At 42.4% G+C, this 14,331-nt stretch overlaps 1 protein-coding gene and 1 long non-coding RNA gene across 2 annotated transcripts in view; both read left to right on the top strand.

Moving 5' to 3' along the window:
• Window positions 1-304: 304 nt before the first annotated feature.
• Window positions 305-6,997, top strand: LOC128500130 (uncharacterized). The gene is made up of 4 exons (XR_008354894.1): window positions 305-523; window positions 4,659-4,731; window positions 5,611-5,669; window positions 6,929-6,997. It is a non-coding gene; the product is annotated as an uncharacterized LOC128500130 (long non-coding RNA).
• Window positions 6,998-7,618: 621 nt separating this feature from the next.
• The window catches only part of COL24A1 (collagen type XXIV alpha 1 chain), a 64,195-nt gene continuing 57,482 nt past the window's right edge, over window positions 7,619-14,331 (top strand). Inside the window, exons 1-2 of the mRNA XM_053469165.1 lie at window positions 7,619-8,115; window positions 9,986-10,039. Of these exons, the coding sequence (XP_053325140.1) occupies window positions 7,705-8,115; window positions 9,986-10,039 (465 nt within the window). The 5' untranslated portion in view covers window positions 7,619-7,704. The remainder of the gene's footprint in view (window positions 8,116-9,985; window positions 10,040-14,331) is intronic.

The raw sequence follows: 14,331 nt of genomic DNA, 5'->3' as shown, positions 1-14,331 counted from the left end.
GATTTAAAAAAAAAAAAAAAAAATACCTGGGGAGTTGCAAGGCTTTCCTTTGTCTCACATGGGTTATTTCCAACTGGGAAAAAGGGGGCATCAGGGGAGAAAACGGGCTCATGGCAAGAGGATAAGGGGCCCGGGACACAGAGAGGGACTATTGGTAGATATGCACATCCCAAACCCATCTGCACACACTGTGCCTTATCCTTCCTCAGCAGCTGCTGATGTCATCCGACAGACTGAAATCTAACACCAAAAGGCAGGGTTTTGTCTCCCCTCTCAGCACTTGCATCCCAGCTGCTCAGGAGCCCTCGCTCAGCCCCTGCCTGCAATGCAGCCCAGTTCCCTGCCTGCCCTGGAGTTGGACTGTAGCTGGTAGCCCAGGAAGTAATGCTCAGGCTCTGGGGTTACATGGACAGCACCTGAACCTCTGATTTCGGACAGAGCTTCGCTGTGCGGACAAATGCAGACAAATGCATTTAGGGGCCCAAAGGACCAGGAGTGGAAACATCTCTCCCCCAGCAAACAGGTAAGAACCCGGTAACCAGCAGCTTGCCCTGGGCTCCTTGCTTTGCTGCCACAGGCTCCTCACTCTGCTGCTCTGGGCTATTTGCTTTGCTGCTTCCTAATCTTAAAGCAGGGGAATCGATTACATAGGAAAGATCTGCCATTGCCAAGGTTAAAGCCAAACAGGAGCCTGAAACAAGCACTTAGCAGGCACTGTGGCACTTGTACAGAGCAGAGCCCCTAGACCATTGTGACTGTGTGACCACCATGACTTTCATTCTGAAAACAGGTTGCATTACTTTCCGCTGCTATGACTACGATAGATTGCCTGCTCTTTGGAGTCTGTCATTCAATAACATTGACTGTATAGGAAACATCAGCTGTAATGGGGATTTAAGGGTTAAAGGAGACAAATATTGGAAGCGCGTGGCAGTAGATTCATTTGTTGGTAGAGCGTGTGCTGTAAATACAGCCCGGACCTGACAGAGTAAATGCTGCTCAATATCCCTTAGGGCTGGACTTGTCTGTAAAGTATGTCTTTGAAAATAGCAGAGGATTAAATGGCAAAAAACGGGAGCCAGCAGGACCAGCACCAGATGAGCCCAGGGCTATTTATAGAGGGGAGAATGTGCCTGGGTGTCTGTTCCACACTAACCCCAAGGAGTGCATCTGTCACGTAATGCCCCAGTGCCAGAATGGATCTATTTAAAGGGCTGCATGATTCTCTGTTACAGTGATGTGCTCTCTGGGATCCCTGACATATCTGTACGGACTTGTAAGAGGGGCCAAGTCTGTAGCGTTGTTTCAGCAGATCCTCTACGTCTGTGCGGAGTCGGGTTTCACGATGTGTTTAGATTCCTTATCCCTTTTTATGTTGGATTTGCCTGGTTACAGAACTGAAGTAGATATAGAAATTATGCCCATTACTTGTAAGGAGCGATTCAGATGCAAAGTCTGAAAAATGATCATAGAGATACCAAATTTGACAAATTTGGCCTATTGAGTCTATTCTGCTCCTTAGCAACCAATGGAATTGCTTAAAAAACAGGGACCGTCCTTTGGTTGCTATGGTAATAGGGCCACTCTTCAAACGTTTTATACTAAGCTGCTTTAGTCCCTTTACCTGTATCAGAACCTGGTGCTTATTCAAAACATTGCCTGCGTTTGAGCCCCAGGACCATGGCCAGGGGCATTGCTAGGTTCCAAAAAGATATGGGGCCAAAGCACATTACCTGTTGTGACTTTGTCCTGGATGAGCTGACCATCATTATGGTGGCTGTAGGGCCCTAAACATAATAAAACAATTGTTGGATATTTGATACATTGTAACTGAATGGCAACAACCGAGAATTATTACTATTACAGCCTTTGTGGTTGTATCTCTCTCTCTTCACTGCAAATGGACATCATCGTTAAATATGCCAACTCAGCATTTTCCTGAGAGGGATAACAGGCAGACTTTTTTTACCGCAAGAAAACAGATATTTGGAGGATATATCTGTGGAAGCAGAAAGTTATTCCCTAGCATAGATTCACCACCAGGAGCTTCTCAAACATACCCTGCCTTAAAGACGCTGATGTCCTACAGAACGCAGCTTTACTAAATACTAACAGGATTACGAGGCCAACCTACTCTGTCGCCTATTCACCTGCCACAAAATCCAGGTCTGCCATTAACGGATGGATGAAGAGACCTTTTTAATGGTCAGTACTGGAGCCCTCGTCACAGTCAGCTAAGCAAAGCTCATTGGGAAATCTGAGCCAAGCAAACATTAATCTGATAAAATCAAATACCAGGTTGGAATATTCTCAAGTATTTGGGCTGCATGACAGTTTGCAGATTAAACATGTCACTCACCCGATGAGGCTGCCGTAGCCAGAACTCCTGGCAAGAAACTGACTTTTCCTGGATCGGTCAGGATGTAGGCGCATGCGTAGAAAAAAACCTGGAAGTAGCAACAGATGATGATTAAATCATTATGTGCCTTTTATTAGTTTTTAAGATCAGAGATTAAACTAGGATCTGTTCCATCTGCTTAAAAATGATTAAGAGACACTGGATAGATAAAAGACTCATTGCTCTCAGTATCGGGCAAATTAAGTTATTTCCTTAATATAAACTATAAGCAATGTATATGATGCTTGCGCGGAACTTTCACCCAACTCATATTCACAGAAACATAGAACCTTCCGGCAGATTGGCCCTGTTGGCCCGCCTAGTCATTCATCTCTCCTGCTGTAAAGACTCAAACCTTAATCACTCGTTGGTCTTGTCTTGTCTTAGATTCAGGAGCCGTATGCCTATCCCATGCATGTTTAATACCCTCACTGTATTACCCTCTACCACTTCTGCTGGGAGGCCATTTCATTACTTAAATCACTAGCCATTTGATGTGTTGTCTTAGAAATGGCTGCCCTGCTGCAGACTTTTGTGTCATCTGCAAAAAGACAGACCGCACCGTTAAGACTTTTTGTAATATCGCTAATAAAGATATTTTAAAAAATGAGCCCCGGTACCAACCCCTAAGGGGCCCCGCTAGTAACTTGTCCTTCCTCTGAAAATACCTCATTAATCCCAATCCAGATAGGTCATATCTACTGCCCCCCCCCGGGTACTATTTGTTACTAAAAACTAGACTTGGGTGATGGCTAACTCTTCGTGTTCGTCTTTGAGGGGAAAAAAATCTTCAGATTCCACGAATATTCGCCCGTTCCTGTGTTCGGTTTGGGCGAATATTTGTGTACATTCTTTGTGTCCGTTTTGTTTCTTTGTTTCTTTTATTTTTAGAAGGGGTTAATATGGGGTTAACGCGGTACACAGCAGCTTTGGCGCCAGGATTCTAAAGGTCCGTAAAAGGTCCAATTGGTTGATGCCAAAGGAAGTCCGTGTAGGCAACCAATAGAGTCGCTCGCACGGCCCTTTACCTCCTTGCGTGATCCTATGGATTCCCGCTCCCGTTAGCCACTGCATTGCTGCATAGACAAGGTAGGCTAGAAAGGGGACGGGACCGGGGAGATTAGTTATTGCACGTTTTCATGTTCACCCGAATATGAATGCACAAGTCTACTAAAAAACAGATATGTCATATCTACTGCCCCCCCCGGTGTATTATTTCTTAATGAAATCCTGTTTCTCACACTTGTGATACCGAAATGTTTTGCGGGGACACATTCCTCTGGATTTTTGGCTTAGTAGCAGGTTGCTTCCCCTTTAACTACTACAAACACAACCTTTAAAAATACCCCCATCCATTTTTTTCTTTGTAAAGTTGAAAAACACCTGTTGGGGCAGCTGCTTGGGAATTACAGTCATTCGTTTTACTACCATTCATAAAATACTCGCAGTTTTTATGTTTGTGGATGGGATAAGGGTGCCTTCCTATTTATCACTTACAGTGTTATCCTCAAAAAACAGGATGATATCAATTCAGTTTCTTTTTGCTGTTTTCCTAATATTATTTTTGTCGATAACTTCTCCCGTGTACATAAAATTGGAATATTTCATTTTTATGAGGAAAACCTCTCTACGGATTGAAAACATGTACTGTTTTTATTATACTTAAAAAGACAGAGCTGGATAATTATCAGGAATCTGGCCTTTAAACCAAAATGTCAAAAGACCACAATTCTAAGAATGGCCTGGAGACATAAACCGCGCAGGGGGCTGGGTTATCCTACGCAGTGGGCGGGGAAATCAGGTGCAACGGGCAGGGTTTACCTGCAATAAAACGTTTAGGACATTTTTCACAGGTGGCAGGATCTCTGTTCCCAGCCAAAAAACGCTCCCATCCGAAAGGAAAGGAATGTTAGGCATGTGGAGGGAGATTACTCAGGGGATTGCGAGGTTAAAGGCCAAATATCATTCATTTTCTTTTTCCATGTGTCATAGAGTTCAGTGATAGCGAAACCAAAAACACTTTATTTTACATTCTGTGTACTGAACTCTTTGAGTGTGTGGAATGGCAAACCCTTTGACGTTTTCATTTCGCTCATACACACACATTATTTTTTGTCATTTCTCTAAGTTCTTCGTGTAACTCTGACCATTGTGCTTCCAACCATCATGATGGGCGATAGGCCTGAAATATCCCAGTGCCCCTGACTTACTGGGAGCTCAGACTCTGCTGAAATGAAAGTAACGTTCTTTTCTGCCCTAGACCTGGGAGCCGTGCAGTCTTCTATCCCAACATTATAATAATAATGGCAGATTTCAGAGCAAGAGAGGCACAGGTAATATAAAGAATACTGCTGGACACATGTACATACTAAATGAGGGGCAGCGCCACCACCAGCTCCCCCCTCCAAACCACTATACAAACTATGACATCAGCATAAGACATCATACTTGCCTAACCCTAATCACTGAATATATCCAGAAAGATTAGCAAAGAGTGGTGGTCCTTGGATTTAACAGTGAATAAGTTATTGTTCACTTTAGTAAGAGTGGTCTCAGTAGAGTGTCAAGAGTGGAAATTCAGACTGGAGAGGGCCAAATAAAGAGTTGGAATTTAGAACGTTAATAATTTGGATGTATGCAAGTCATCCAAGAAGCTTGTAGATAAGATGAGAGATGGGGAGGCAGTTTGACAGACTTTTCCAAGATGGAAGTTGTGGTGGCACGTTTGACGGAGGGTGTGAAGGATCCAGTGGCTCTGTTTAAGATCTCGCAAAAGAAGAAACTGACCCAGAGATTCCAGGTCAAACCCAGAGGGTTCCCAGCTGGCTAAGGCTGGTTAAGTGTGGATAGATTTACCCGACAAAGGTGCAGACGACAGAAAATACAGTGGTTGGCCTTGGAGTTGTTTTTACATTTTCAATTTAGAATTAGGACAAGATACTGTTTCCTGATGTTCTGTACATTTATTTCTTGTATTGGAAGGTCAGCTGCTGCATTTTTTACAGCTCCATTCAGCTTGAGGTACCTGACTTGTGAAACTTGCAAAATGATGAAGTTGCTGAGGTTGCTTTGTTTAAAGTTAGGGATGTGAATCCCTAAACTGTATTTGCATCCCATGACTAAGTCTGCCAGCACTTGTTTTTTATACTTGTTCTTCAGATTTTTTTGCTTGTTCAATCAAATCTAATTCTTATCTCCTTTGTATTTTTTAGGATAACATTTATCTGTTTAATTGCAATATGCACAGCTTTTGGTGCTGCAGAGACACGAGGTAAGACTATTTATTACTCTTTATAATAATAATGATCTGAAAGGTTTTGACATAGTTGGGGGAGCTTCACGGAGATTGCGGTTTAGTTGCTCATAAGTGCTGCGTTTTTTTCAAGTGACCAAACTGGTAGTGGAGTCAGGACTGCCCACGTACCTTACCTGAAAAGACACCTTGCAATGCTTCAGAGCATCACAATGTGGCCACATGGGAGATGAGATCAATTTGACAGCTCCCTGGAGAAGCGACGGGCACTCAGAGGCTCTCCCCAACCATCCTGTGATCCCCACTAGGGACTGTATGTAGTATACAGCTCCTGCACATTGGTAGTGTTCATTTTGCTGGGTGGTTTTACTGGGATCTGCAGAAATGTACTTTTTTTTTACCTCTTTACATCTTTACTCTTTGTTAAATGTTGATGTTTTGCTGGATTTATGGATCTTTATCATTTTCAGGGTTAACACAGTCTCAACCTTTCTGTAAATGTCTCTTAACTTATTGCTAAATAGCAAACGCCAAACATGACCAAGGATATTCTGTACCCGTTTAATTTTTTCTAGATGTTTTTTCTATTTCCCATTTAATGTTTTATTTTAATGATAAGTAGGACCATGTTTCTTATGATTTGCACAAGATTTTCAAGGGTTTAAGCTATTACCCTGCAGGGTGCATGACAGAAATGGGATGAGTACTGTAGCATGACCTATCCTGAATTTAAGACAAGATCAAGGAGTAATTAAGACTTAAGAGTCTTACATCAGAAAAAATGGGCAGACCAGATGGACCAAATGGGTCTTATCTGATGTCAAATGCTATGTTTCTATGACTGTGGCTTTTCTAAGGTTCCAAAACAATCAGTGGAAGATGTGGAGACATCTGAGCCTTCAAGACCACAGACACTTTATGCCTGAAGAATGGATCTCTGAAGACTCAAGTGACTCTAGGTTTTACCTCATAATGATAGCCACAAAAATTCTCAAGCCTCTTCCATATTTTTGTAAAAAAAAAGTTTGCTGGAAGGAGAAAAATACAGTACCAGGTATTTTCATGTCATAGTGTCGGAGGTTCTGGAATGTGTGCAGATTATTTATTCTGGATTATCTGAGGTTTTTTTAAATGTCACTTAAATGTGCAGTGAAAGCTTTGCTGTGAGTTTTGGAGAAGGTTAAGGTTAGCCTTTTCATTTATTCTTTCTTATTTGAAGTTTGAAACATATTTGAAGCCAAAGAGTGTGAACTAATCCATCACCTTTTCCATTCTAGGTCTAGATATTCTTCAGAAGATTGTGGTAGACCACAAGAATTCTGCATTTGTTTCCGTTTTGAATGCTAATGCTTGGCCGTTTCTTCCAAAAGCTCAAGGTCTTGACCTGAAGGAACCAGGACTCGTGTTAACAAGAAATTCCAATTTTGAATTTTCAATCGACAATTTTTCCTTAGCTCCGAAGCAGCCTTTTTTAGTGTTAATAAGTCTCCGTTCAGACAGGGAAAACAATGCTTTTCTTTTCAGCATCAGGAACAAAAGCCATCTTTATTTTGGCGTGCAGTTACTACCAAGAAAAGTAGTTGTGTTCACAGGAGGGAAGCAGTCAGTGTTCTTTAATTACAGCGTCCAGGATGGAAGATGGCATGACTTTGCTATTGGTGTCGGAAAGCAGTCTGTCTCCTTGGTTGCGGAGTGCGGGAAGACGTACTTCAGTAAAACGATTGTCTTTGATAATCAGACGCTCGGGGCTGGTGGCCTGATTTCCGTAGGGAGGATGAACCGTCGCTCTGTTCAGTTTGAGGGGGCGATTTGTCAGTTAGAGATTATCCCATCGGCAGAAGCAGAAGAAAATTACTGTCAGTATATAAAACAGCATTGTCGCCACGCAGACACGTACAGGTCCATGGGACATAGACCAGAAGCCACGCTGGGCCAATCTGCACTACATAAATTTGTGAAAAATCCCACTAATAAACCCAGCCTGCAGTCTGAAGGGCCAGTATCATCTCATAAAGCAGAAAGTCTATCAGCGAATGTTACTTTTGGCGAAGCAATGTCACCGCACCATGTTCAGGAGTCTGATGGCAATAAATCTCCCCAAATTAAGAATGTACATAAACCAAAGTACCAAAGCCGTATGGCTGAAAGCATCCCAGACATGACAGGGATACATAGTAATTCATCAATGAATGATGCCATGCCAGCGGAAATATCACTGGACAAATGGATCAAGGGAAAGAGCAGCAGCAGGAAAGACATATCAGTTATAAGGCAAATCTACAACAGGACGTTATACCGGGATCCCAGTGACTACAATCTGCTGGATCAAGACGAGCTCTTTGGGGAAGACGATGATTATAATTTTGAGAACGCTTATGACAATTATGATTATGATTATGAGGAGATCAATGCATTGTTCGAAATTGAGCAGCTAAAAGGAGAAAAAGGAGACCCAGGGCTTCCAGTAAGTAACCATTACCCTTCCAGACAACCAGCAATGGCTTAAAGAAGTGACAGTAAGATCAGTGAAATTAATTTATTCTATAATAGTTTCAATGTTTTTTTCAATACATGCTGGATTGACAAACTGCTTTAGCAAAGAGATGTTGTTAAAATCCCGAGAGCTGCACATCCCCTCTCCCTGCCTACCTTTTGGAAAAGTAGGGTCAATTCTCTATTTTGGCTTTATTGTTGTTGAATGAATCATAACACGGTGTAATATGTCATGTGTTTTTGTTCATCTGAGGTTGCATTTACCTAATTTTTAGACCTACAAAGGAACATATGATTGTTAATATGTCCTGATATGTAAAACCATAGAATTTAAAGAAGGTGTACTTTCTTTTTCACACAACTGTATATATACACTATATGGTCAAAAGTATTTTGGCACCTGACTATTACACAAACAGAGACATTATAATGAAGTTGGTCCCCCCCCCCCTTTGCAGCGATAATGGCTCCCGCTCTTCTGGGAAGGATTTCCACAATATTTTGGGGAGTTTCTATGGAAATTTTTTTCCCATTCATCCAGTCGAGCATTTGTGAGGTCATGCACTGATGCTTGATGAGAAGGCCCGGCTTGGAACCTCCGTTCCAGTTCAACCCAAACCAAACTCCTTTAACTATGTCTTTATGGAGCTTGCTTTGTGCTCCAGACCCAGTCATGATGGAATAGAAAAGAGTTACCCCAAACTGTTTCCACAAAGTTGGAAGCTGAGCATACTAGACCGGGGCCTAGTCTGTCTAGGCCAGAAAATGCCACTGGTTGGTGCCCCTCAAAGATCAGTCGCATTCCACCCCTTCCTCACCCAAGAAGCCACAAAAACCCTGATTGTAATGTAAGCCTGAGCAGTAATGCTGCTAGGCTTACATAGTATTCATCTCCACAATTTTGAAGCCATCCACTGGCTCCCTATTACCTCAATAATACAATTCAAAATCCTTATATTAACATACATAGCTGTCCGTGGTACTGCCCCCCCTTACATTTATGCCCTTGTTGGAAAATACTCCACTAATTGATCTTCTTCCCATGGGACACAGCTTTCCTTCTCCCTTGTCATCTCTTCTTCTGCCCCAACGTGCCCCGTACCCCTGGAACCCCAGCTTTTGCTTTCTCTTAATATTCAAGAAAAATTGTACCATCTTTGTAGCTAGAACTTTTCTGCCACAAATAGAGCTCATATTTCCCTAGACCGTTCTACACCCCACTCCCTCTAGAGTGTAAGCTTTCAAACTGGGCCCTCTTTACCTAATGTATTGGTTCATCTTTGTCTGTCATTTCAAGCTTTGTCAAACTCTTTGAAGTGTTGCATAAAGTGGGCGCTATATAAAGAAAAAAGAAAAAAAATATATTACTTTATCTGAGACAAAACATTAAGAGCTTGGTAGAGGCAGGGACTTGGCATTTGGTCTGTCAGGAGCCGGGTTAGCTGCAGTGACGATGTTGGTGTCTTTTCCATTTATTGTGTTCTTTACATCTGTTTTAAATATTGTATTATTGTAATATTTAATTTTATACATTGCTTCTCAAATTGTCATTTTAATGTTCTCATAAATCCAATTGAGATCTGCAGCAGTAAGTTTCACTTAATTCATACAAGTATAGAAAACCAGTTTTAAAAAATTGACAAAAAGAAAAAAAAAGTAAGACTTTTTTAAGTGCTTAAATCCAGCCACAACTTCAGCCATGTTACTCCATAAGGTTTTTAATGTCTTTCCGAAATTCCAATGCTTATTTAAAGTGTTAGTAACACAGTAAGATAGATAGTTACAGACTATGGCACAAAACGTTTTAAGAATAATATATTTCTGTATTTCTTTCTATTAAGGGCCCACAAGGACCACCAGGATTACCAGGCCTGCCGGGGAAAAGAGGTCCAAGGGTAAGTAATCAACGCATTTTCAATGTGGCAAAATATAACAATTTAACTTCAAAAAAGCCTGCTCTTCATAGATTTTCTTTCATTTTGTAAAGCAAACGCTGGTTTACTAGGAACTACCGTACCGGCAACCGCTGCCTCCTTATGGCTGGGTCCACATTCTTTATTTAATTCTCTAGCACCTCCCCCAACACATTAATAAGTTTTGGTAGCCGTATAAACTGCTTTGTGTGTCCACTATGTAGGAGGTGAGAGTAGGTTCTCACCCTATTGAGAGTGTGCCTTGACGTGGCGGGTGAGCTTAATTATGCTTTGGCCAATTCATATAACCAAAACCTCTCATTTATATTATGTTTATATATTTGTTGCCAACTTTATTAGGGTAAGAAGCGCAGACAGTTTTTGTTTTTTGTTTAATTCTCTAGCACCAGGCAAAAGAGCACATAATTAAACCCCTAATGATGTTGGCTGTGTCAGTGGCATGGGAGCCTTCTTACTGGACTGTTACTATAAATAACATCATTCATCAAAATAATATCTAACATTATGTTTGGCAATTTTATCACATATTCTTCGACATCAAGTTCACCCCAAGCCAACCCTAACCCAAACCCTCATTATAAGCCAACTGGTTCTCACCGTTGCAGATAGCATAGATGTCCTGCATCACCTTGTTGGGATGCTGGTGGGGACTTAATAGTACTTCCAAAATACGGCTTCTGTCTGAGCTCTATTCGTGTCAATTGCTGATGGGAACATCTTGGAATCTGGGATTTTAAGGCAGCAGCAACAGCAGATAGTTTGGATCTCAATGTCCGACCCATTAACAGCTGTGCTGTGTGATATACCATTAATTATATACCTGTAATTGATGTTTCGCGTAGCTCTAAGAGTGCTTATGCTGGGATCTCCAGCTCTTTCCCATGACTTTTGCAGCATAAATGTAATCACCCTTAGAGTCCTCTCTATTAAGTCATTTCATTAGTAGTAACCTGGACTAGGATAAGTGAACTTTACACCACATTTTGCAAATGTCCCGGTTTCATCACACGCACATAGTCACTGATAACTTTAGTAGGGATGCTATGCTAGACGGTCGTCTTAGTCTTCTGTATTCCTTTCATGGGTCACCACAATTTTCTCAAACAACAGCAAAAGTCCATCTTCCATTCACAGCATGTGCTTTAATTGCCGGAATGGCTGCAGGCTAGGTGTGAATTGTTTTTTTTCCCTTGGTGACCAATAAGTGAAGAAAACTTTTTCAAGTCACTTATGTCATCTTCTATGGAGGCCTGCAAGTAAGGGAACAACTCTACTCCAATTGTTGTGGATGCAGATAAAGTAAAGGTGATCCTCTCTTTAGAGCGCATGTCCTGTTTTTGCCTTGATGGGCCCACTGTAGCCCTGGACAAGGGGTTGAAAATGAGCATTTTACTCACTTGTTGTATACAATGTTAAGGTCAGATTTTTGAAGTTGTAGGAGCATCCCCTGAAACCTTATGTTGATTAGTGGTCTCATATCTATTGCTTTCACTTACTGGACTTACTGGACTGTTACTATAAATAACATCATTCATCAAAATAATATCTAACATTATGTTTGGCAATTTTATCACATATTCTTCGACATCAGGTACAGGAGCTGATGGAACTTCTATGTGGCATATACTTTGGCCACCAGTTCATTCTCAATCTGTGCATAGTCCTACTCTGCAGCAGTCATTGCCTATGATGCATATGGGATTGGGTGATCTTCTTGTGCCAAACATGCATCAAGACAGATTTGGATGCACCAGCCTGAAGCACCACATGTTTTGTTGGATCACAGAGTCTACTGTGTGCTGCGAGCCCCACTACCAAATTACATGCTTACAGAGCAGTTGCCTCAGTAGTGTGAGCCTTCCCAGGGATATATTGGTGGGCACTTTTCTATTTTATGGATTATGCATTTTGCCAACAACTTGGACTTCTTCTTTATCTGGCTGCGTTACTTTTGGAGTGATCACATATCCCATATATCAAACTTCAGACAATTTGAATTGGATTTTGTCTGGATTAAACTTAATATTTGCAACGGCTGGGCTGTGAGTGTTTAGTGGGGAAGTAAAGTCACCCAGAGGCTGGTATTCCAGAGATTCAAGGTAGGTAGCAAAGATTCTTATACGGGTTTACAAGCCAAGGTAGTGGGACAGGAGAGAGACCGGGCAATCCAGAGAGCAAGCCAAGGGTCAGAAGCCCGAGGTGAATTGAGGCCAGTGAACTGTAGCAAGGAACACAAGGGACCACGCTAAGACACCACTGCTTGGCAACATACAAGCACAGACTGCAGTCAGTAGGGGGTTCTACAGGGCTGTAGATTAGCGGCTCCTTCTATTAGCATAAGTGTGCCAACCTCTCAGATTTACTGTGAAGGGCCTGAAAGATTCTGCCCCCTTCTTCCCAGCAATAAGGAAGCATCATTGGGAGATAAGACACCCTCGTCAGCTTCAATACCTTCACTCCACTGAACGTGACACGCAAGCTACATGTTCTGCAACTGCACAGTCCGGAGGATGCTGCCCCACGCCGCTCAGAAGCAGGACCCGGAGCCTGACAATATTTTTATCCAAAGTTCTAGTTATCACCTGGCTAAGGATGCAATTGTGCGACAATATAAACATGTGGATCCAACATAAACAGCCAATGTTGTGTTTGTGTCATGTGCACATTGCCAGGGATCTTGCTGGTAACACATTCACCTCTCCTCCAGGGATCAATTTGGAGAAGATCGGAGTGCCACCACAGAGCATCATGCTGACCTTTGTTGTTTGTCATGGTCAGACTTTCGTCTTTTTTTATTGCTCCTACAAATAAAGTCTTTACTGCTGCCCTGGTGTCTGCTCTCTATTTTGTAATGAGCAGCATTTTGCAAAGTGGTTCTTTTTATTGCAGGTGTACAAAAATGCACCCAAAGCTGTGTGACTCTTTGGAATACGAACCCTACTGCGTTAAAGCATGTACCCTGCTGCGCATCTTTAGAATATTGATTCTTGTTGACTTTAATGTCTGCTTTTTTAATGTAGTTTTGCTTTCCAGCGCATGAATAGTCTGATCTGTGCTTGCAGACTTTTGCGTTTTGGTGGCTTCAGCTCATTGACATTTCTCCACGGCCTTTTGTAGTGTGAGGTTAGTTTTTGTGAGAAATCTTTTTGAAGCTTGAGATCTGTAACACCGTAAAGACTAATTTGTCCCTTGGTGTGTCATCTAATACAGGTCCAACCTCATAGGTCTTCTCACAGGCTCCTTCTGAGCTCTGTCATGAATCTCTAAATGCCTTCATCCTCCAAATGGAGAATGTGACGGGAACGACCTGTACCCCGACTGGGTACACCCGCCAAACGTTGCTTCCTCCTCCCCATGGCCACTGGGACACCAGCGATTAACCCCTTCAGCGCCAGACAGAACCAGCGTGCAAAGAGAAGGGGCTGCTTTATCACCGTGGCTAGCCGAAGCTGAGCTACACAGTGGGGCTTTTGTCCTGAAAAGGACAATAAGTGATCATAGCAGAGGACACAGCTCTTCAGGAACCTCGGCGGCACTGTAGTATACAGAAGTATAGCAATACAGAGCTCTACCGCCCTGATAAGGGCAGCGCCGAGGCTTACCTCAATAACAAGACGAGACTCGTATTGAGGTTGAACAGGAACTCTTTATTTGGGAAACACACAGGCTTATATATAGGTTAGGTGAGAAACAAACCGAAAATCATGTCCACATCTTTTGCCCAGCCCAGACAGTCCGGCGCCACACTTAGGCCACAGAGCCCTGCAATGTCCGAATAACTTTAGCCGTCATTCTCGAGGTGATGCCGAGGGGGCGACGGCGATCCCAGTGTACCGAACCACCCCTGGTCTGTACTACACCACCTGTGGGTTAACTCCATGAAAGGGGTGCTCCGGTGTGGTTGATGGTGTCCAGGCTATACAGGGATAAAGTCTGTGGGCAGGGTATGTGGAATATGAACAGGGCAGTACATGAGGGAACAAAAAGCACAACAATAATCACACATATACTGAGACAAACAGAAATCAAACAATAGCTACTACAGACGGCACTTATTAACCCTGGGCCATCATAGAGGTGTCCAGAACTGATGTCTCTCAAACGCAACATTTTTTCAATCGCGGTAATCCCTGAACACTTTTAATAACTGTCTGTTTGCTGAACACCTCTTGTGCATCTGCTGAACATACAGAGCTATTAAAGGTTCACTCTAATGCCTCTTGACCAACAAAGAATGAATATTAGAGTTTATA

This window comes from Spea bombifrons, chromosome 6, assembly GCF_027358695.1.
Source record: "Spea bombifrons isolate aSpeBom1 chromosome 6, aSpeBom1.2.pri, whole genome shotgun sequence".
NCBI lineage: Eukaryota > Metazoa > Chordata > Amphibia > Anura > Pelobatidae > Spea > Spea bombifrons.
Note: the sequence above shows the minus strand (reverse complement) of the source record. Positions and strands in the feature narration are given on the sequence as shown.